Source organism: Sebastes fasciatus, chromosome 20 (assembly GCF_043250625.1).
Source record: "Sebastes fasciatus isolate fSebFas1 chromosome 20, fSebFas1.pri, whole genome shotgun sequence".
NCBI lineage: Eukaryota > Metazoa > Chordata > Actinopteri > Perciformes > Sebastidae > Sebastes > Sebastes fasciatus.
The window spans coordinates 17,622,260-17,646,990 of record NC_133814.1 but is presented as its reverse complement, the minus strand read 5'-3'; the positions used below and the strand labels follow the sequence as shown (position 1 = coordinate 17,646,990).

The window sequence follows — 24,731 nt, the reverse complement described above, 5'->3', positions numbered from 1 at the left end:
TACTACCCACTTGCTGACTTGCTAAATTGTTCTCTGTGGCTTCTAGATGGCAACAGTAACATTGATATTGCCGTTGCTTAGCAGCGGTGTTTTCACGACTTAACCACTTGAACGCCAAGCATATCGTGTACACGACTTCCCATGTTGTAAACACAAGCTCGCGAGTTCCATTTGAAGACGCCATACGTTCGACAGAACTGGGGGTTGAGTTGCATTGTGGGTATTGTAGGCACCAGGTTTTGCAAGGAAGAAGAATGCATGAAATAAAAAATGTCTTTTTTAACTGTCCATCCATCATGAGTCTGACAATGTTATCTGAGTGCAAAATCGGTGGAGTGGTTTTTCAATCGAGAACAAAGTTTTAGTCCAACATTTTTCACAAATATTTAACATTTTGTAGACGAACGCTAAATCGATTTATAAAAAAAAAAAAAATTACCTGATAATGAGACGATTCACTAGTTGCAGCCCGATCAGACAGAAATGCTTGAACACTCATGTAAATATTCCTCCCCACCCCCACTGTGTTGCAGGCGTTGTCCAAGGAGGCAGCGTCTCCTACATTTGCACTCAGATCACGACCATCGTGGAGCAGGAACAGAGTAAAGTGCTGTGGATTCCAGACGGAGCACCGTAGAAATTTCTCCTCTCTCACCGGTCACTGCACCTCACTCCAAAACATTAGAGAGGATGTGATTTTTTTTTATTATGGGATACACAGTGAATCGGTACAGCTAACAGACATCATGGTTAACTCACATATAGCAATATCAGCACTGATGATGATGTAATATTCCCACTACAATAGTGATGTACTGTACTACAGATAGATTTGTTTACACTAGTATTTAATACTTGAATGTTTTATTTTCCTTTACATCTAGTAGCACTCCTTTAATCCCACTTTTGTCCCCGTGAATATGTCGGACCACAGGAAGTCTGCATTTATCGATGCAAGCTGAAGACTTTTATTCTTGAAGTGAAGATAGAGTGGACCACTGTGTTCCCTTCTCTATATTTATATTCCTGCCATTTAATTTATCTAATCAAATCAAAGATGTTGAACTTTTGTTATACAAATGTAGTTGTCTAGTTCATAGGAAGGATGGTATTTTCCAATTAATGTTCTTATTTATAGAGAAATTGGGGCGAATTTGCTTCCTACCTTCACATTATGTTGCAGTCTTCTGTTCTATTTTTTTTTTTTTTTCATTCATCATTTCAGTCCTCGGAAATAATATTGTGCCAAGCTAAAAAGAAATATTTGCTAATTGGATTTATTAACACTACAACTTCCATTATAAATCACACAGCAGGTATTTTCTTTCGTCCCAGTTTGTGTGTTCTACTGGTTTTGCCAATACCGTTCCTCTTTGTCAAGTGGATTTTTTTGTTTTTTGTTTTAAGAAGGGATATTTTATTTGTGGTTGGCTGTCAACTAAACACATTTACATGCACCTCTTGGGTTTTCAGTACATCACGTTGTCGACATTTCATGTTCAAGTTGGATGAAACACTTTAGGTCTTCTCCTAATGAAGGTTAATATTTCTATAAAAATATTAAAAACAAGAGTACGGTTATTGTAATACAAGTTGTCTGTGTTTTACATTGAAATATAATTTGTGTTTACTCATCTGATGATTTGAATTACATCCTCAGCTTTTGATAGACTTATTCCCTTTGCTAACACTTTATAATAACTATATTAATATATCAATTATTGTATCAATTCTCCAAAACGCTGTATAGATTTTTAACGAACCTCCTAAAAATCCGACAGCCCGTCGTCGGGCCTGGCTGCTATCTAATGTTTCGGAGTTTGTAGCAGGCTCAGCTAGAGTAAAGGTACTGGCATCATATGAAACTAGAATACCTAAGTAATCCATTGGTACCAACCATGTCACACTAGTTTTTTGGGAAGGAGGCTAAATAATGCTCAAAATGTATGCTAAATTTTGGCGAGGAAAAACTGGCATGGCCATTTTCAAAGGGGTCCCTTGACCTCTGACCTCCAGATATGTGAATGTAAATGGGTTCTATGGGTACCCATGAGTCTCCCCTTTGCAGACATGCCCACTTTATGATAATCACATGCAGTTTTTTGCATGCAGTATAAATGTTATTTTTGGTAGTTTGTCAATGGTTAATAATTGGTTTCTGGCCCATCTATCTGTGATGTTTATATATGCTTTACAAATGATTTCTTAAAGGTTTACAAATCATTTAGTAATCAACAAATACTTAATATAGTTTATAAAATGTTATAATGCGTGCAACAATAAACTGCTTATAAATAGTCTACTAATGTAATCAGAATGTAATTGTTATCTTCTTATCTGCTATGATACAATATATAATTTAGAAACTAATTATTTATTACACAAACTAATGATAAAATAACAGAAATGATAGCAGTACTTATTAATAGCAAACATTATTAATTATCATTTAATTGTCTGTTAACAGTAAAATAACTTAACTAAGTTTAATTAACTATCTATTGACCATTTTATAAATGATGGTTATTATCAAGTGTTACCACTTTCTGTCCACTAGGGGGAGTAAACCACCAACTCTAGGTGAGAAATGGTAAGATGTCACTTTTTCATATTTTCACACCACATCATCATGGCTGCCTACTTTATAGAGAAATACTTTTATTTATTGACTTGTTTAATAGCTTTCCACATTGTTTATAGCCTATATTCCAAAGTGATGCTATTCTTTTACTGTAAGAGCTGAAATATGTTGGAGATTCTGCTTTTATGAAGTATTAAGTTCATAGTTTGAAGAGGTTTTGTTTCAATAAAACCCTCAATACACACATAAGTAATGAAAACACGATATTCTCTGCTACATCTTCAAAAATTGTGTTTTTTTTTATCGTTTGAGCACTACATAATGTAAATCCTCTAATCGGAATTAGAATCGTGTTTATTGCCAGGTGTAAGAGGTATACACTAGGAATTTGCTTTGATTTTGTTGGTGCAAGTAAACAGTATAATAAGGAAAGAATAAGATAAAAACGTTAGAATAAAATAAGAATACAAAAAAAATTGAATTTCTACCAATATACAAAATAAGCTATGAACAAAAATAAAAATAATTTAGAATAAATGGATAAAGTAGTTAAGTCTTGGAAAGTGTCTCCACAGAAGTTTCAAAGTAAGATGGAGATGGATGGAACCACAAAGTTACACTCATCAAAAATGGATGAAGCGGTCCCTATAAATAACCAGACATCATCCAGATAGCCATCGACGTCTCTGCTATTGATGGCTCCTCCTCCTCCTCCTCCAGCTACCTGTAAATCTGCGATGCCATCTCCACCGACAAATGGATGTGACAGCCGGAGAAGGTCTAAACGCGCTCCTCAACACCAAGAAAACCTTCATGTTTTCATGCCCCTAGAATAAACTGCGACCTTTATTCTAACGCGCATTTAGGAGGAGCGCATTCAACAGTGCGCGCAAGTAGCAGCTGAGCTGCGCTGTTAAAACAAGGTGGAGGAGTGAATCGACTCTTTTAACATCGTCATATACAGTTTCATCCATCGGGACTGAGAGGAGAGGAAAAATCGTGAATTTTCTGAGGAGTTTTTGCAAGAAAAATGTGATTTTTACGCACAGAACCAAGCTGGATGACGCACAGCTCCAGCCATGATGGCGCACGACTGATATCCTGATTTTTTATTTATAGGGGAGGGAAGTTTTTATTCTAACAGTGTGCGTGTGTCGACTCAACTTTTGCTGTCGTTTGCTCAGTGGAGCCAGATGAGAAGAAGGCAGAGAAGAGGAGCCTGGAGGTGGTTGACTTAACATGGCTGGCTGCTGGAGCTCCAAGGAGCGTCTGAATCCACCTTTGAGTTGATTTTGGGGTGGTTAGGTGGTTGGTGGTCGATAATGTCGAAGAAGAGATTCCCGGATCCGTCCATCCACATCTCCAAGATGAGCGTCATCATCCCTTTTTCTCCAGATGTGCCCTGTGACAGCAATGGCCAGCGGATGTGGTGGGCTTTCCTCGCCTCCTCCATGGTCACTTTCTTTGGGGGTCTCTTCATAATCCTACTGTGGAGAACTCTCAAATATCTGTGGACCGTGTGCTGCCACTGTAACGCCAAGAAGAAGGTATATACACCCAGTCATCATCTCATAAAACCACCACCACAACTACCACACCCCAGTGAGATTACTTATTTATTTATATTTTTTTGTATAACAGCCAGACAACTAACTATGTGTCCACACTGTTAAGAATTTCCCAGTAAAATAACAGTAAAGAACTGGTAGCAGGGTTGCCTTTGTTACTGTAAAATTAACATTATTATACTGTTGCTGAAATTGACAGCTGTATACTGTTAATGAAAAATACATATAAATACAAATACAATAATGCAAACCATAACATGTGAGTGAAGAACAATAAAGCTAACTCATTGATTTTACAACCATGTACAATGTACAATCCTCACATGTGCAGATCAGGTCCCAGAATTCAAGAAATACTGCATGAAACTGTTACTGATGATACTTTAGACAGCAGTAAAGTGCTGTTTTTTAAGAATGCATTATAGTTCAGTTCAAAAATAGTTCAGTTTTTAGCAATAACAGGTTAATACTGTTGAAATCCTGCTGTAAATTAACAGCAAATGTTTACAGTGCAGCAGCCAGGTTGATTTATGAAATGGGTTTGTAATTAAATCTGTGTTAAATAAGGCCTTCAATCTACAGAGAGCACGGTGCAGGACTTTGAATAATTAACTCAGCTACTCTTGGCTTAATGTCACACACAGTAACAATGGATGATATTATACTAAAACATGTCACTCCACTGGTGATCTAGAGTGTGTTTGGGCAGGTTTTTAGTTGCAAGTGCAGCTGACACTTGTTGGTGGACCCTCTTATTTGTCCATTAGGCTGATTTGAAAATGATCCAACACACAATATAATACATAATGATTGTTTCTCTTCCTTATGTAACTATTTTTTTTTGACATTTGACTATATTAATTGTATATTAAGAATCAAATTATAGTCAGGATTGTAAAACATTTAAAAAAAAAATCTCAGTAGTACTCTATCCTTTCTTTTTCTTAAAACATTTTCAGATTTGGGCTTGTTATGATGTTAAAAATGGGATATTTAAAGGGGTTGGTTCACCCAAAATTCCCCCAAAGTTCTCCCACTTAATATCTCCTCTTGTGTTTAGTCATGCAGATAATTTGGGATTTCTTTGCCCATGTTTTGAGGTTTTTCCATCTGAGATCTGCCTCCACTCTGGTACAATGGAGGTGAATGGAATGTGTTTACAGTGAAAACAGTAAAATAATAATAATAATGGCAACTTGTCTTTCTTAGAAACAATGTTCTTGCGATTCTGGATAATCCGCATCTGAAAATCTTGCATTGGAACTACTTTCTATTGAATAATTAGTCTCCATGAAAACTGTTCACAGCTTGTTCTGTGAATTAATCAGAGTAACAGACACTTTCTGGAGAGAGATGTTGCTGTTGAATCTTTTCATGTAATTTCTAAATGCTCAGTGACTGAGGCTGACACAATATCAGATTTTCACCACACGATTAGCATGGCCAAAAGGATTCCCGATAATGATATCGGGATGTGTTTTGTCTCTTTTTTGGTAAATTAATTAGACTCAAAATAGTCAGGAGTTGGAGAGAGAGAGAGAGTCTATAACCAAAATAGAAAATTCCATTCATTGCCCTTTTATTGGGGGTGGAGACACAATTTATTTTGTAATTTTGATGAACCCACACTTGGTTGAAAAAGTGAGATTCTTGCCTTAAGACCAATATGTAATTAAACAATAGCTGTCATCCATAGCATAGTTTCCCACGATTTACGTTCCCATCAACATAGTGTGAGTGAAGCCCTCCAGTGAACCGTGCAGCACCATTTGTTTGACACGTTTCCAAAAGTCAGGAATAGTTTTTGCCTGTTCAGGACACACAGAGTTCGTCAGCTGTCGTACATTGTTGGATGTCCAACAGACATTCTCCTACCAGTGGTGGTGTGCATCTGTAGCGTGTGTGTGTGTGGAGGCTAACACTCATGCCACAGCATAATCCCCAGAAATCATTTTCATAACATTTAAGGCAGACTGCCACTAGATTTTCTGTTTCACAATTGTTACGACACCATCTGCCCGAGGCCGCCCGCAGTCCTGCAGTTTCTCTGCTGTATGTCATCTTACTCTAACTGTATCTTAAAGTTTGTATTCTTCCATGTATAATATAGATGGACTCACTGATACAAGTGCCAGAGATGGAGCAATTTATATTGTTACCTAATGTGTGTGCGTTCATCTCTCAGACAGGCAGAGAAATGGCAAAGGCTGCATGCATGGTGGTGCTGACCTTTTGAAGGGAGACGTCTGTATCATTTCCATGCTTTGGTTGAAGCTGGTTACAATTAGGGCTGCAACTATAACGACTACTTTCATCTCTGCTGATATGTTTTTGGTTATTTAGTTTATCGCATAGTCTTTAAAATGTCTGAAAATACAAAAAAGACTTCTGCACCTCCTCATGGCTCTGTTTTCAGGCTTTAAAAAAATCGACTTTGGCCAATCCTATTGAGTGTTTCTATTGGCTGTGCTCCGGCTGGTGGGCGGTGCTCGGTATTTCCTCAACTGATCTCAACATGGCTGCGGGTCACAAACTTTCTCATTTTACAGCTAAACAGCACACTACAAGATTTTTCACAAAAACATTTGAGGATAGAAATAGGCATTACAGTAACAGAATATTGATTCATATTTGATCAGCGCTGCCTAGTTTGACCGTTTGAAAGGAGTTTGCGAGTGATTGACAGCTGCTCATAGACGGCAAGACTCCAGCTCGGCTCTGATTGGTTGTTTTCCTCCGGTCTGAGAAATCTTGCAGGACAAAGAGGCACATGATTTCTTTTTTTCAGATTACCTGTCTCATGCACTATACTGTCATGATATAGTGACCGTTTTATGAAAATATATATTTTCTTTATCATATTTGCTCCATTTCTCCCCACTGCTGCTTTAAAGGGAAGATCGATTAGCTAAGAGTCTCAGCATCTTAAGTTTTATTTATATATGTACGGAAATATATCAGTGAAAATCAGATCAGGATGAGGTTGTTGCTTTCAGAGTCGAACACTGTTCATGTGTGAATACAAGAGAGCAGTCAGATTTTGTGTTTTTTAGCTCAGCTTGTGCCAAGAGAAGAAGCTGGTGGGCTCCACCAACCTGTTGTGCTCCTCTGTGGGAGTCAGCCAGAGACGGGTCATCTTTTCACTTCCAATCTTCCCCTCTGTGCCTTTTGCTCTCCCTGAATTCATTTCATAACTCCTGCCCCCTGTCTTCTTCTTCTTCTTCTCACCCTCTTTTTCTCATCCGAGAATCAACCTTCCTCCAAAAGTGTCAGAAATGCAGTGTCAGGCGCATACGGTATGTGCCATATGAATCAGTGTTTTTGTTGCTAAGCAACTAGCAAGCAAAGGATTTCATTATAAGAGTAAATGTGTCTCTGTTATGCAGTTGTCTCGGCAGTGAGATGTGGCAGGTTGTGTTGGAGGAACACCTCCCAACCCCTCCCAGTCTGTGCATGTCATTAGCAGCCCCAAAACATGGAGCTTTCAGTGCACATTGTTAGCGTTCAGAGATGGGAGTTGATAATCAGTTTCCTCCTTTTCTGGTTTCCAGTTTGTTTTCTCCCCCCCCACCAGCCTCGGCGGGGCGTTCGCTGCCCCCGTTCTGTTCAGTTCTGACAGCTCTCATGTCTCTGAGACTGAGCCTCAGTGGCTCTGTCTGCCTTCCCAGTCGGATGGTAATCGATGAAACTCGTCATCTGTGAGGTTCTGATGAATGACGGCTATTATCCGTCTGGGAGGAAGAGGGAAATTGTAAATGGCACTGTACTCATGATGGGAGGATGACAAGCTGTGGCAGCTTCTCAGTCATTTTTCAAGTTTCATTGAAGGAATGTGTTTCATTGTTCATTCAATCTGTGTTCAGGAGAGCTGCTGGAGGTTTGAGACACCATATATCCAACAGTAGACAAAAGGTCGATGTGTTGTGTGTTCAAGGTATTGAAAGAGGCTCTTCACCCAGAGCCGGCACTGACCAATTTGGTACCCTAGGCAAGATTGTAGCTGGTGCCCCTTGCATCGCATCCAATTCCAACAACAATCATTTTACGCTATGCAAATCACACTACTGTGTTTCTCAAAATGATGTAGTTATACAAGTAATCCCCCAAACACCTGAATAGTCTTTCTAACTTTCCCTAATGGCTAATTTAAGGTGTGAGTAACTGACGTCAACTCTTGCTATTTGTCAGCTTTTAAGGTGATGCGCCTGGGGGATGCTGCAGGCAACACGGAAAATAGGGCCTATTTAATAGGCAACATAGTCATGTTGTTGTGGGCTTTTTGTAATATTTTGAAATAATAGCATTAAAATAGTATTAGTAAAAAATAGTAGAAATTATAAGATTATAATTTTTTTTCTTCCCTTATTTGGGGGCGCCCCTATGGATGGATGGCACCCGAAGCATTCGCCTATACCATATTTTTAGCCACTCTCGCTGTGTGGCTCTGGCAATTTTGGCCGGCCGACCACTATCGGTTGCCGTGAAACTTTGTACATACATTCATGTTCCTCTCAGAGTGAATTGTAATAACTTCGGTCATCTCCTGCATCTGCATCTCTAGCGTCATCAAGAGGTTGACATTTTTAGTTTTGAGCGAACAACGATTGCAGTGAAATTTCATCAGGTCAACATTTTAATTTGTCCAATACTTTGGTTTGTGACTAAATACCTGCAAAACTAACATTCCCATCAGCCTCAGCTGTACTTTGTGTTTGGTGCTAGTTAGCGAATGTTATCAGGCTAAACTAAGATGGTGAACATTATTAGTATGCAGACGTTAGCATTCGCTCAAAGTGACTTGTTCTGCTAGTAATACTCTTTTTCAATAATTAACATCTATTGCATGGTGTCTTTATGTCGTGTCCATTTCTGGTTGAATAATGTTTGATTTATATCTAAAAAGGCAGGTTGCATCACACAGACAGAGCACCATGTGCGTCCTCTGGCAGTGACTCACGGTGTCCTCAGATGTGTCAGGTGCATCGTGGGGTTGGGTGGGTGGGGGGTGTTTGGGGGTCGGTGGGGGTGATTGGAGGATTCAGATGGAGAGACACTCTCCTTCTGCTTTAAAGTGTCGTCTGAAATATTGTAATTATGAGACGAGTGCTCATGATCGAACAGTGGTAATTACGAGTCAGAAAGTTGGAATAGCGGAGTGGCACTTTGCTGTTGTGTGTCTCTCGCACGTACACACACACACACACACACACACACACAATAGCAACACGTCAAGCAGAGTGAATATTAATGCTGCACAACATCAACTACATTAGCTATTTTTGCTCACCATATCTGAAACACAAACTGGCGCTCTGCGGCAGAATTTAATAAAAAATACAAGAGCCAGATTTCTTTAGTGTCCATTTCAGTTAATCTGCAGCCAGGAGAGCTTTAACACTTCAAATATGAACTCAAAAGAAGAAGCACTTGAAGGCAGCATCATTTATTTAACTTCTGGACCTTCAATCCTTCCACAAAAGTCTGCAATTCAGCCCTTCAGTCTTTTTTGTTAAAAAAAAATCACATATATATTGCCTTGTAATGTCTTTTTAATCGGCTGTGTAGTTAGTTAGGCAAGTATTAGCTACTCACATTGCATAATATACGCAGCATGCTGCAAGCTTGGCTGTCACTGCACCATCTGGGATCCAACAGGTCTCAGATTAACACAAATGTTAAACATCTCGACGGTGCCAGAGAGCCCGCTCTGCTGCTTTTTGTCAGCCAGTAAGACAAAAGATGCACTTGAGTATGTTGCAAGACAAAAAAATTTTTTATTTACGTATACATGTTGTGTTATTTTTAATATTTTTGTAATGAAAATCACACACAAAGTCACTCTACTGGCTTGTGCAGATAGTCCTTAACCATTTTCACTGATTTTTCGTAGCCACATTTCACAGTTTTGCTCTTTTCAACTATTTCAAATAGTTTGCGATAATGTTCATCAACAGGTGTCATTTATTAATAACAATGCATCGTGTCCAATTTAAGCTCCCGGTTCCACATAGCAAGCCGAGTATAGCTGCTGACTGAAGGCTTAGTTGCTCTTTGTTGTCTGTATTAATGTAGATATTAACCAAATCATTGCGTTCATTCATTCATTCAGAGACTCATTTATTAGAAGGGCACGGGGCCAAGTGCCACATGTGATAAAGTCTTTATTCACACAGCCGAGGGGCCATAGATCAGTTATGAGATATTTCAGGAAGTTTTTCCTCCTTTTGAGAATGTCTTGATTTATTATTAATGCGATCTGTATTAATATATTTTTAAATAATTTATTCACTTTTGCAGAAATTGTGTCGCGAGCCGCATGTTCTATTCTAGTTTCATGTGCTCGCCGTTTGAGGAATGATCGTGGTGGACCCTGAGAATAGGCTAGCGATGTTGATCGATGACCTCTGGTGTCAGGAGGACTGGATTTAGGCGAGATAGTGAAACCTATATTTGGAGGCTAGGACTATTGATCAAAGTGACAAAGAGGAGAAGTGGGTGTAATGACTTCATCTACTTTCTCTGGCGTCGGCTGCTACATTAAAAATGTATCCCGTCTATTTTCATTTCATTAAAATAAAGTCCAGTGGAAGATTGTTTAACCAGCTCTTGATGTAAAACTTTTACAAAAGTAAACATCACATCCATATGATTATAACTAAATCAACGTTCTCCATCCTGCGTGTGACCTTAAGATGACCTCGACCCCTCTTTAAAGAATAATTAGACAGAAGCATGTCATGAATCACAAATCATTAATCTTTTGAACTCTTGCCTTTACTGGCATTTTGAAAATACCATAGCCAATGTGTTTTCAGTTTACATTTTTAGATTTGGTCATTAAAGTGCTGGAGGGAAAACAGCGTGATGCCCAATTAAGCCTACTTAACGGCTTCCCTCATTACAGCCATGCATGTGTCACTTTATTCATTAAAACAGGGAAGTGCACCGTCACATAAATACAGCAGGTCAAGTGTTTCATAGAGTTGTGTTGGTGAAAAAGTCAGAGAAGGCTTCATGTGAACTGTGACGTTATTGGAAAGTGTTTTGGAAAGAAAACAAAGGCCCGATCCCGATGTCCACGCTCACAGACTCACAGACTTTGAAGCATGTTCCCACAAAGTCCGTGAGGGTTTTGGGTTGTCCCACTGTCAAATCGTTGAGTCCTTGAGAGCTCTCACGCAGACATTTTGAACCATTTATGAACACTTTCTGTAAGTCTGCATTCCTACAGACTTTGAATTACCCACAATTCATAGCATTGTGACATTAAACACAGGGTTACCACGGTTACCAGGGGAAGCTGGAGGCTTCAAAGAGGACGAAACATGGGTTGTGGAGCCAGGCATATTTAGATTTACACAGAAACATTAAGGATTTAAGATGAAATATAATGAATACTGAATACCTGGTTTATTCATCAACCATTTCTTTTAATTTTGAATACGGAAGTTTGACAAAAACAAGTAGATTTTTTGACAGTTACCTCTCGCCTCATAAGTCCGGAAGACGTTCAAATAGGCAGTAAAAAAATGTAAAATAAAAACCCACAGTTGGCATCGTCAAGGTAATGTGATATGTCGCAGCAAAGTACTGTCCCATTCATATTTATACCATTTCAAGCCCTTGCAGCCTCTCACACTCACGGTCAAGGCCTGCACGCGGTCCATCACCTGTTCATACTTACACGACAACAATAAGCTCTTCAGATGTCATATTGAGAAAAATAAATACATATAGGCCGAGCCTATATTGCGATTGCCAAGCCCTAGGCTGAGTGGTAGTACTCTGTATGATCGATACTGACTTTCATGTGTATTATCAGTGCATTCCTTTAAATGAAGTAGTCATCAACCATTCCCAGAAGAACTCTTAGATCCATCAGCCTCCCGACAAATACTTCCCCACAGCTCCTGGCGGAAACACTTGCTCCATCATCTGAGAATAACAAAATGTGTTCACTAAGCCGTATTAGTGTCTCATTTCACCAAGCGGTTTGTTTAACCAATTTGAATTGCACAGTCATAAATATAAGAAGCCTAAACGCTCAATGTGTTATTGATTATGCCTACTATATTTCATGAGAGCAGCCGAGGATGCAATATATTATTCAGCAGGACTGCATATCAACAAGTTCTGAACCATTAATAAATAAGAAATCCTCAGCAATGGTAAACCAACTTTATTATTTCTTATAGCAACTTAGACCATAGGTTTAGTGGTTTTACAGTTTATTTTTAACATCAATATGATGCTCCTAAAGTAATTTATACTATTTAACTATTATCAGTATTGTATTTTGTGACTTTATCCACCTTTTCATTAGTTTTCTTTTATTAAAAATAGGTCCTGTTGTCGCTAATTTGTGATATTTTCATCGTGTGGTGTCAGTATATTGTAGGGACTGTCAAGAGGTTATAATGCTGTAACCGGAGTGCTTGTTGGATGCCATTAGCTTTATATAACTTAACAGTTCCTTAACACTCATTCAAAAGGCTGCTGAGTGACAACATGTTCTTTTCCCTTTCCGTCTCTAACCCATAGTCTGATCCACTCACCCTGATCTCCTTAAGGGGATTCAAAAGAAAAGAGATTTAACTTAAATTCCCTCTGAGGCTCTGCTTCATGACCAGTCTAATGACATTTTTTTTTCAATATAAATGGATGTAACCTTGGAAAGTCTCAGTAGTTTGGTTCACAGTATAAAATAACTGCTGCAAAAGTGCCTGTTTACCCATTTTATTATAGCAAAAGATACAAATAACAAATAAATAAATGGGAAACACAGTCTGAACACAGCTGATACCTGTTGCCTCTCATTTTCTAAATTGCAGTTTCACAGAATTTTCCATCCCTGTGTCTCGTTGGCTGCATTAGCTCCTAAGTGAGCTGGACATGTTATTATGGTGTTATCAGGTTAGTGCTGCGGGGCTCTGGACCGGCTGGAGGAAGTGTAACAAGGCCTGCTGCTGGTCCTGCTTGTCTCTGACTAATGGCTCTGAACATGATTGAATTTCTTAGTGCAGCCAGCTATTTCGTAATAATAATGGAGACAGTTGAAATTTGTGGCGTGTGGGTGGACACCGTTATGGAATACCAGGCTGAAACCTTTTTTTACATTAAAAGGTGTAAAATACGTAAGTACTGGTATAATAATACTATTTCCATTTTCTGAAACTTGGTCATTTTGTCATATTGAACTTTTCACATCTAGCTGATGGCACTGAACAAACATTGAGCTCCTCAAGATTGTTCATGTTTTTGTTTAGTATATTGTTATGATAACTAGTATAATAGAGTCTGGTGAAACCCTAAAAATGGTACAGTGCCAGTTCTTGACACGCTTTCATGACAAATGATTGCATTAGTAGGTTTGCTTTCCTTTCTTTCAACAATGCTAATGACGCCTCTGTTCAATACTTGCTGACAAGTTCGCTTTTTCATTTTTGATGCTTTCATACGTTTCTGCAAACATTGATTTAATGAAGTTGCAGGAAATTTATTTAAAAGTTTAATTATTCCTTTCTTAATACTTTACTTTAAAGTAGAGCTGCAGCGATTAACCAATTAATCAATTAGTTGTCAACTATTAAATTAATCGCCAACTATTTTGATAATCAATTGATCGTTATTAATTGAATCAGTAATTTTTTAAGAAAAAAACGTAAAAATTCTCTGATTCCAGCTTCTTAAATGTGAATATTTGTTGGTTTCTTTACTCCTCTATGACAGTAAACTGAATATCTTTGAGCTTTGGACAAAACAAGACATTTGAGGACGTCATCTTGGGCTTTGGGAAACACTGATCAACATTTATCACCGTTTTATAGACCAAACAACTAATTGATTTATCGAGAAAATAATCAACAGATTAATCAACTATGAAAATAATCGCTAGTTGCTGCCCTACTTTAAAGGATAAGTCTGCTGATATTTAGCAAATGTTACACAAAGTAAATAGTCTATTTGTTGGGCACTATTTTCACCTGTGGATTAATACACATTTGGTGCTTTGGTGAGACAGTTTGTGACTCTGCAGCCATGTTGAGATAAGTTGAGGAAATACCAAGCACCGCCCACCAGCCGGAGCAAACTTTCTCATTTTACAGCTAAACAGTACACTACAAGATGCTTCTCAAAACATTTGAGGCGAGGAATAGGCATTACAGTAACAGAATATTGATTCATATTTGATCAGCGCTGCCTAGTTTGACCGTTTGATCGGAGTTCCCGAGTGATTGACGGCTGCCTCCATTGAATGAACAGCCAATAGGAACACTCTCTCTCTGAAATGACCTGTGATTCGCCAAAGTCTTCCGTCACAGGCTAGGTTTTCTAAAGCCTGAAAACAGAGCCATGAGGAGGTGCAGAACTCTAGTTATCTCTCAGAACATTTGAATTACAATATGCTGAAAGGTTATTGTGGAATTTTTGCCCAATGATGCCAAAAACCTTCTGTCCACTGCCACTAATTCACACACCGTTGCACAGGATGACAAGGTCCCACATCACGATGAACGTGGGCACTGTAGTGTATTTTAAGTTGATCCCGTATACACCATCCTGCTGCCATAAATACTCACCAGCGCACCAAATCCGTGGCTAAAAATAGTCCCCAACAAATACACATTTTAATCCTACTTGAATAATGTTTGCTTAAAAACTACAATGCCCAACTGTTTCAGGAGAATTGTTTACCCTTTTTATAAAAGTGAAGCCGTTTGTACAGATTTCTGTGACAATAAGATTTCATGGGATTTAATGCCAGTGACAAAAACTATAGAATATTACCAGCATTTACTCTTTAACTTAAGTAATAGATTACAGTTGATTTCTCATCCTTCATATTAAACCAGACTGCTGGCAAACAGATGCCTGTGTTGTCTCACAACTGTGTACCTATATGTTGGGGACCATATTCATTGAGTCCCTTACTTAAGTGCACCAACTCCAGCTTTCCAAAGATCTATGGTGCAGTGGACGCATAACACGTGTCGCATTGTTGCATGCCAGGAGTTCTTCGAAGCCGGCTGCTCTATCCCGCCAGACATGTAGCCTATTCTGCACCTGTAGAATGTGGCATGTTGAGATCTTGGGCATTAACACCCCAACATAAAAAGTACTCCCGCAATAGTGTGCACACACGTTAATAGCAACCACATAAGCTGTAACTTTCAGAACAGTTCTTTTTCCCCCTCTAACTATGTAAATGTGCATCAACTAATCCCACATGACGAGCAGAGCTGCAGGAGAAAGGCCTCGGAGAGAGTGATGTGTGACACCATTAAGGTAGAGGAGGAGTAGGATGTCACAGGGTAAAGAGTCTGAGTCGTGTTAGCCTTGAGGCTGTGGGGTGTTTCATCAGGGAGCATGGCTAACCTCTGCATCCTGTCTCAATTTCCTGCTCTGTGAATCATGCCAGTCCCAGCAGACAGACAGACAGACAGACGGACAGACAGACAGGTGGACAGACAGGCAGGCAGGCAGCCCACTCAGTGGAGCAGAAACACCAGGAGCTCAGTGGCTGCCATGGATACACTCCTGGAGCCTCTTTGCTGCTCTCACTCTGTATGTTTACTGTATGCATGCGTGCATGCATGAGCGTGGGTTTGTTTTGGAAGCCTTGAGCCCGGTCACTATAATAAGACTGGTGCATTTATGTTTCTGAAGTGGTGATTTTTAGTTATTGAGCTGTTGTTCATGTTGTGTTTTTGCATAGCTGTCAATCAAACAAAAAACGTAGGTGGTACTTTCTATTAAGGTTTGGATTTCTGTAGGTGGTATTGTACTCCTTTATGTCAATTTAAAGGTGCTCTATACGATATCCAGAGCATTAATACAGCATCAAACAACTATTTGCTATGTAAAGATATAGAGGAATAATGTCTACCTGAGCAGAGAATGAAGTCACTCTCCCTCTGTGTGTGTTGTAATCCGAGCTTCTCTGCTTTGTTGACCTCGCCGGACCGACCGTGCGCGCCTTTAAGTGCATGTTCGTGCACGGGAGCATGTCGCACTGGCTAGCTCACGCGGTGGTTACAGCTGATAATGCCGTTACGTTACGTCAGCCGACACAACCACTAAGCCTTATGCAAATGATGCGCAATGACGTCACCAATATGTAAATGAGTGCATGGCGTCATCTGACGACTTTAGTGTACTTTTGGAGCTAATGCTAACTACTTTCATTGGAAAAAGGGTTGGCAACACTGGCTGCGAGCTACTGGCTCAGCCATCGCCATGTTGAGAGCTGCACAGAGGCAATAGAAATGCTCCCAATCTCACATTTAGCACCTTTAAAGCTGATAGCTCAATATTTTTTTTTATTAACAATGAATGAAGTGACACTTTATAATGTGAAAAGCGTAACTTGTCACTCAACTGTGCAGCTCATCTCAGCTTGAAGAGTTTTAGTGTCTTTAAGCACCTTTTTTTTTGGTTTCATTAAGCCTTTTTTTCTGACACAGCAGGACAATATTAACATAATGGAGCATTTGGAGTTTAAAGCTGCACTAATCAATACTTGTATATATGAAAATCATGATTATATTGCTAGATTTGAGTCAATGATTATCCATGACAATTATTAGTCTTTACTGGTTAGGGTTAACGATTATCTAATGGCCCTTTTGTGTATCAACATTGTGGCTAATTAAACTACAGGAAGAACAATCTAAAAAGCTGCACTAATCAATATTTTAATATGAACTTATGACTAACTTTAAAGGAGTGATAAGTGTGATGTGAAAGGTTTCACTCGACACAAACACTTATCACAAAGCTTTACGGAGTGTTTAATCGCCTTTTAGCTCTTAGTTTCGGTTTTATTGCCCGCGACTTAAGTGTCTTAGTTCATTCTCCGCACCCTCAGTAGCAACAGGCAGATGTTTTCAGTAAACCGGGCCTACCAAAGAACAGACGGACAAATTTAGCAACTAGCCCGTGAACATAGTGAAGCATTTAGCAGCTAAAGAGCCAGATATTTTTCTCTAGGAGACCAAAATAGAAATAGAAGGGGGAGGGAATACTGGACTTAAATTTGTCAGGTGGCCAGAAACACGACTCCAAATTTATTCTAATGTTGCTCCATGTCTTCTAACATGCTAGCCATAAAGTGAAATATCAATGCAAGTCATGATACTTGCAGCTACTTGCTCCCTGCTATACCAGGAACGGTGGCTGTTATCATACTAAAGTTGAATCTTGATCTTGCCTCTTTCATGTGCACAACAATATTGCACTTAACTCATACTGAAGAAGCTAATGTTTAGTCAAAACAATGAGAATCCCGTAACTGTTATAGCTGTACAGCTGCTTTTGCTCACAGCTAATGATAGATATAATATTACACTTGTCATATACAAACATCACATCACAGTGCAGAAACACTAACTTTGTAGTCAAATGTACTTTTGCTCCTACTGGCTATTTCTTTCAATTTAACTTAATGAAATTTCAAGCTGTTGTCACACACTGGACTCAAAGCTTCTGCACTGCTGGACATCACCAACAGAATTAAAGAAATAAGAGCACTAATACCGCCATGTGGCTCTACGTTTAGCTCCCTCTGTCTTTATTGGTCTTCGTGCTGTGGCCTGGATGCTAGCAGGACAGCAGCTGGGTGTACACAAATGTGTTGAGAAAGAGTAGGAAAATATAAACATTTATCTTAGAACTAACTGCTATTTCAGTGGAACACATATTTTCCCATGCTAGAGGATTTTTCCTTGGAATGATCCAACAGAACATGGAAAAAGGCCGTTATGTAATGGCTGTAGGTTGATTTGATTTTGATTTTTTTTTTTTTATTCTTTATTTTCGTGTTATGCACGTAAAGCGCCCGACCTTCGTGGGTTTACAAGACATGAAATGTTTGACCTCTGCAACTGTATTTTTGATAAGATTTCATTCAATTACAAAATTACAAATACATTTCGGCATCATCCAGCCAAAAGAAATCAACATAAATGGAGGTCATTTTATTAATAAGTACATCCCTTAAAAACAAAAAGTGAACCTCTTTCTCAATTTCACCTAACAAACAAAGTCAAGGGCTAGGCCTCACATTTCTTTGTTTGTTGTACAGACTTTCAAATGAATCATTTTCTGTTAAACTCTGGTCAAGTGTCAGATCTTTCACTGTTGCTTTCTTCATCTTCTTCCATGCAGGAGGTCCATCGGATCATCACAGTCGATGGCATCAAGCGCACCGACAAGGACGACCCGGCGGCCAGCGAGGTGGGCTGGATGACCTCGGTCAAAGACTGGGCCGGAGTCATGATATCCGCTCAGACGCTGACAGGAAGAGTCCTGGTGAGTTCACACTCGGTCGTCATCCTTCGCTTAATCTTTGATTGACATCTCCAGCTACTTTAGCCTACGTGCAGCAGCAGGCTGTTGGTTAAGACATCAGTGAGATGAAGCGTGACAGCCGATCATGATCACCCCCCAACTTCCACATGACAGCTTGGCGCTCGGGTTGAACTCCCTCATAGTGTGTTTGTCTGTGAAAGGGCCTTGTGTAAAAAAACATTTGTTATTATAGGACAGGCCTTGCTGAGGAGGAGCTCGCATTTAACAAGCCACAAATCGTGCACGCTTGAATGTTCCTTGAATTTATTTCTGCTTGTCCGACGCATAAATATAAAGTTTTTTTGAATCTTGGTAGCTTATCTCTCAGACAGGAAGGCGGACGCATCAAAACAAAGCCTGGGGGGCAAAAAAAGGAGAGATGTAAAGAGTGTATTAAGGTCATACACCCTATAATGCCCTCAGACAGCAGAGAGAAACAGATCCAGACGGACGGAGGGAGGAGGGACATGTACAGTTTACCAAATGCATTTGGTCAGCTGAAGTGGTTGCCATGGCGCCTGATGTGTCTGTTGACAGTGCGGAGAGCACATGTCTCTTCGACCACTTATGAGATCCTTATCAGATCCTTATTTTACTCTAAGCTGCCCCACCCGTTGGGACGGCGTCCAGTCGAGGACAATTTCAGGATGATGGAGAATCTGCTGTACTTTTTGGTTTTTATTTTAGTGTTTGATGATTTGGATGTAAGTGCTTGGCAACGCAAGAGTAGGACTGAGGAGTGATGAAATGAAATGGCATAAGTGGGAGCCCCATGCCAAAGGCTTGCCGCAGTGCTCGGGGCTGATCCCACTTTCACCCACCCCACTAAATGTGGTGTTGGCTCAGTACGTGGAGGTTGTTAATCATGAATGCTGGGTGGGCAGCCACACTCGAGCATAACGGTTTGATGTGGAATATTAACGGACCACTTTAGCTCATGTTTGTGGGACAAAAAGCTACTGGCATTTTTGGAAGGATAAGAAGGAAAAGCATCCTAGTTGTTGTCAACAAAAAATGATTTATTCAAAAGGGTCTCTCACTGTGGCAAACACTTCATGTCAAGTGCTTTAGTCATAAAATGTGCATCGTGTTTGTATGATTCCTGCTGTTGGTGTGCGTTGTCATTTAAAACCCCAATGAAGTGGAACATTTGTTGTTGTTTTGAGATGATGTGTGTAGCCGTGAGCTTCTGCAAGGAGGTGATTAATACCTTTTTTTTTTGCTCTCAGTTGGTGCTAAAAACAGCACGTTTCCTTCATCTTCCTCCAAATGTCACATGAAACTCTGATGACTCAGGCTGAACTCAGGTTGTCCCCACGGCGTCGTCTATTAGCTCATCCTGAGCGCAGACGCCAGTGATGGTTAATGGTGACAGCAACATATTGCTAACAGAAGCGTGACATCAGCTTGTGTGTTTCCGTGTTTTTTCCCACTTTGAACCACCAACGCTCCCCTCAATTTGGACGTGCGTGTGTGTGTGCAGCTCAAGTGCCCTGTCTCAATGATGGCTTGACACACAACTGTTTAGCGAGCGCTCGTCTGTAACCATGGCAACTGCAGCTTACCTAAACACGGCAGATGTGTGTGTTTTCTATGTCAGGCTGTTTAGGGGGCACATTAAAGCCTATTTCCAGGCCATCTGAGAGGGAATTTTACCAGGGAGTAAGAGGTTGGCTTAAGTGAAAGGCTGTGTGTGTGTGTGTGTGTGTGTGTGTGTGTGTTTGTGTGTGTGTGTGTTCGTGTTCGTGTGTTTGTGTGTGTGTGTTTTTCTTATTTTATGCATCTATCTGTGCGTGTTTGTTGAGCTGCTATTCCCACATCTTCACCCACGTTGTTGTTCTCTTTAAAAATATAGTTTTTGCAAGCAGCCCGTTTGCTCTAGAAATATTCTGAAACCGCTTTTTACTCCAGGATACTAATATGTACCTGTTTTATACTTGAATTGATTGTTTTTTAACTTAACCTCTCTATACTTAGGGGAGTAGAAAATACCAGAAATCTCAGTTCTTCTCCATGATACGCTTGGTGCATGTGAATCCGAGCGAAAGTCCTCTAATTAATTTTACCAATTAAACCTGCTTACATTTAAGTTTATATTTGGATGCACTCAAGAGGAGAATAAATGTTAAGCCTAAAAGACAATTGAGACGTGGATTATGCAAAAAAGGAAGCTCAGCTCCAGGATGTCTGCAGTATTTTTGTATTTGTGATGTAGGTTATGGATCAGTCAAGCAGATGTAAGTTAATGTCTCTGCAGACTCAATTACTTATCCAGCTCTTCTCAGTTCAGAGTAGTATTTACAGAAGGGAGAAATAAATGAGACAAACAAGCAACAAGAAAGTGAGTTTTCAGATGCTTTTATAAAAAGTGCGCCATCCAGTTGAACCTTGAAAAACCTCCTGTGCGATGACAAGATTTAAAAGGACCAAACTCAAAATATATACTCATACAGATGCAGCCACCTAGAATTACCCCTCCCAGCTGACTTGCAGCTGACTTCCAGCCGATTGCCAGCCAGTTCCCAGCTAGTTTCCAGCCAACTTCCAGCCAGTGGGAGTCTCCCCTCTTAATCATACATTTCTGTTTAATGTTTCTGTTCAATCAGCTTTATATAACACAACATACAACGAATGTTAAGGACCTGGTTAAAGCTGGCAGGTTGGTGCAAATATGATTAAAAAAAAGTTATTTTCATAAAACGGTCACTATATCCTGACAGTAGTGCATGAGACAAGTAATATGAAAAAAAACAGCATGTGCCTCTGGGTCCTCCGGTGCTCCTAATGGCATCTGCAAGATTTCACAGACCGGAGGAAAACAACCAATCAGAGCCAATCTGGAGCCTGACATCTCTGAGCAGCTGTCAATCACTCGCAAACTCCAATCAAACGGCTAAACTAGGCAGCGCTGATCAAATATGAATCAATATTCTGTTAATGTAATGCCTATTTCTCGCCTCAAATACTTTCAGAAACATCTTGTCGTGTACTGTTTAGCTGAAGCCTGAAAGCCTGAAAACAGAGCCATGAGGAGGTTCAGAAGTCTATAGTTATCTCTCAGGACACTTGAATTACAATATGATGAAAGGTTGTTATGGCATTTTTGCTCAATGATGCCAAAACTATTCTGCCTACTGCAGGTTTAATGTTTAAAATACACAACGCAAACCTCAGTTTTCTGATCTTAGCATCAGATAGCTTCTTAGTTGGAGGTTTATGTTGTTATCATATTAAATTAAATTAATTTCTCTCTCTTCTTATAATCTGGCGTTTCAAACTGAAATTTTGAGGTATTAGCCTCAACAATTGAAGCATGACACGTTTCAGCCCAATGTGATCCTCTCTGCACACTGAGCTGTTTACCGCTGACTGAGGATGTTGAGTGATAAGCAGGTGCAGGCCGCCCCGTGGACGGCCCAGAGGCCTGATGTTCATTTGCCCGGCTGGCTTCGCGTCTCGGCAGATTGTAAAAGATCAAACCTTGCCTTCAGGGCTATTTGATTAGCGGGGAGGACACTTCCCTGATGACCTTTAAGTCTGTAAAGGTTTATCTGCTGGAGATCAGGGTTCCACTCCTCGTGCAGTCGCATAAAACAAAAAAGGAGAAGCCTGGTGTTTATTCTCTAATTTCAGATCAGCTGTATGTAAGGACATGGTTTCTCCCAGATTGGGGACACGCAAGGATCCCATCTGTCACTTTATGCATTATTGCATTTCCCTTCCCCCGCAGTCACTTTTGCATCATACAAGACCACCGTCCCTATTCATGAAAAGTGTCATCACGTTGCTGTTTGCTCACGTCAAAACAAACAAAACTGGGGGGCTGAACAGGTGGCTGCTGCTTGTACCTGAGCCAACAAACCCAGCGGGTCTCCTGTAATGTCACGCATCTATTTCCTGTTCAGTCACACTTCCCTCGAGAATGTAATCATCAAGAAATTGTAAGATGGGGAGTGTGTGATGGAGCGAGTCTGAGGTTAGAGTATTCTGGGGGAAAATGTGATTTCTCTTAAATGATGGGATCCTGCTGAGTGACATTTAGCCCACGTGTGCTCGGTTCTAGAGGTTCACAGAGGGGTGGGGTGTTGGGATGTTACAAAGCTATTATTCTGGCCAGAGAAAGGTTTTCTATTAATGGAAGCACAGAGCTGCCCTCTGGTGCTATTCAGTTTGCCCCTTAACCCCAATCGCAGTCAGGTTGAATGTTAAAGTCAGACTGAGTCATCTCCGATTGTTGGTTAACTCTATTTTTGCTGGTTTAAACTCCCTTTATTTAAAGGATTCTGACATAGTCACTACCTGGATAAGTTATGCTACTTAGAAATGCCATCGTTCCTCAATGTTCGAGGATTGTTTCTATGAAAACAGTTTTATGCAGTTTAAAATTACTTGAGATTTTTTGCCTGTACGTCCAAAAGGTTTCAACACACAGCAAATATCTGTGTATAAATGTAAACAGGTGAGTTTCAGAATTCTAGGACATCCCCTTCGCACTGAAAAGGCGTATGAATGACGATAATTCGCAAGGCATTAAGCGTGCAATAAGAACGCCGTTCTTGGTTTTGGCGTGTCATTTGTACGCCATGTAGTCTGTACTGACTGCAATGTAAATGCGTGTAAATATGCTACGCTCAGAGCAACTGACGTAGAATAAAAAGTGAGAAAGACTGCTTATGGTGAGTGGGAGGGGAGGTGGATGGGTCCAACAAACACAGGACTTTGTTTGAGACTGCTGTTTTTTTTTTGTAAGTTACGTCAGTGACGTGTTTTTTAGTGACGTTTGTGATGTATTTTTTAGTGACATGTTTTCTGTACTTCTGTTGCGTTGTTTCTGTAGGTATTTTACTTAGTTTTCGTACTTATTTTAAGCCCAACCAAGACGTTTTTCCTTAACATAACTAAGTAGTTTTGTTGCCTAAACCTAACTGTGTCCGTTACCGTAGTTTTGTTGCGTGGCATACAAATGGCAAAAAGCCTAAAATGCGTCCTCATGACACACGGAATGTCCTTGTAATGTCCCATGAGAATTGGGTTGTCTAGGACTACAAAAACTATATTGATGGGACCTTCTTTTATCAAACAAATTATATGAAATATAAAATTAAAGAGTCGCAGGTTCAAATCTGGCTTGGGGCCCTTCTGTGTGGAGTTTGCATGTTCTCCCCATGTTAGCGTGGGTTGTCTCTGGGTTCTCGGGCTTCCTCCCACAGTCCAAAGACACGCAGTATAGGTTAATTGTTGACTCTTAATTGCCCCTAGGTATGAATGGTTGTCTGTCTTTATGTGTCAGCCCTGTGATAGTCTGGCGACCTGTCCAGGGTGTACCCCGCCTTCGCCCAATGTCAGCTGGGATCGGCTTATTTTTTTCTTATTTTCATTTTGAGATTAATTTGTTTTGACTTTTTGGCACTAAGCTTCCCATCATGCTTTGGGTGGTAAACATGAAGTAAACTGTTGCCATGGAGTCAGCCAGTTAGCTCTGGGCTACACCTGAGCCCTGTTCTTTCATTCAGTAGTACAATTATGTATGACAATTTATGTTGTGGAAAATCTGCACCGTGGAAAATCATGCTACATTAGCTACTAGCAGTTCCTGTTTGCATTGTAACCACGGATGTACAGAGAACAAAAACAATAGGATTACATCTAAACATGGTGATTATGAGGCAAAATCTGTAAATCTAAATGTGATTTCCACGCAGATTTATTTGTGTTTATTCTCAATGGACATCAGAGAAACTGCTATCACTTACAGTGTAATGTCTACTGATTATGAAATGATGTGTATGACATCTGTGCATTTTGGTTTGACTGAGTTATGATTCGGAGAAGAAGCGATTAGCCAGGTGCGCGGAGTCCTTATCCCGCGGCAGATGGCCGCCCGCCCTGCGCCCGGTTCTGCTCCAGGTTTCTTCCCAGTAATCGGGGAGTTTTTCCTGGCCACAGCGCGCTTAGTGGATCATGTTGGGTCTTTAAACTATGGTGTACGGTCTAAGACCTGCTCTATATATAAAGCGTCTTGAGATAACTTCTGTTGTGATTTGACGCTATACAAAAATAAATTGAATTGAATTGAATCCCCATTTGTATTTTTCATTGTGTCAAGACATAAACACGCAAAAGTTACAGAGTTCTTGGAGAAAGATCAGGGATGCAGTGAGATACAGCGAGGAGAAAGCAGACTTTCTGCCCCATCCCGAACCTTTACAGTGTTCAGAAGATGTCTGCAGAGT

The 24,731-nt window shown here is 40.1% G+C and overlaps 2 protein-coding genes across 19 annotated transcripts in view; both read left to right on the top strand.

The window, feature by feature from the left end:
- The window catches only part of LOC141758523 (disks large homolog 5-like), a 38,002-nt gene extending 36,413 nt beyond the window's left edge, over window positions 1-1,589 (top strand). For both annotated transcript variants that reach the window (XM_074620029.1, XM_074620028.1), the window contains exon 33: window positions 534-1,589. In XM_074620029.1, the coding sequence (XP_074476130.1) occupies window positions 534-637 (104 nt within the window). In that variant the 3' untranslated portion in view covers window positions 638-1,589. The remainder of the gene's footprint in view (window positions 1-533) is intronic.
- Window positions 1,590-1,745: 156 nt separating this feature from the next.
- LOC141758524 (calcium-activated potassium channel subunit alpha-1a) overlaps window positions 1,746-24,731 on the top strand; it is a 96,355-nt gene continuing 73,369 nt past the window's right edge. For all 17 annotated transcript variants that reach the window (XM_074620045.1, XM_074620031.1, XM_074620048.1 and 14 more), the window contains exons 1-2: window positions 1,746-4,128; window positions 18,316-18,459. In XM_074620045.1, coding sequence (XP_074476146.1) covers window positions 3,904-4,128; window positions 18,316-18,459 — 369 coding nt within the window. In that variant the 5' untranslated portion in view covers window positions 1,746-3,903. The remainder of the gene's footprint in view (window positions 4,129-18,315; window positions 18,460-24,731) is intronic.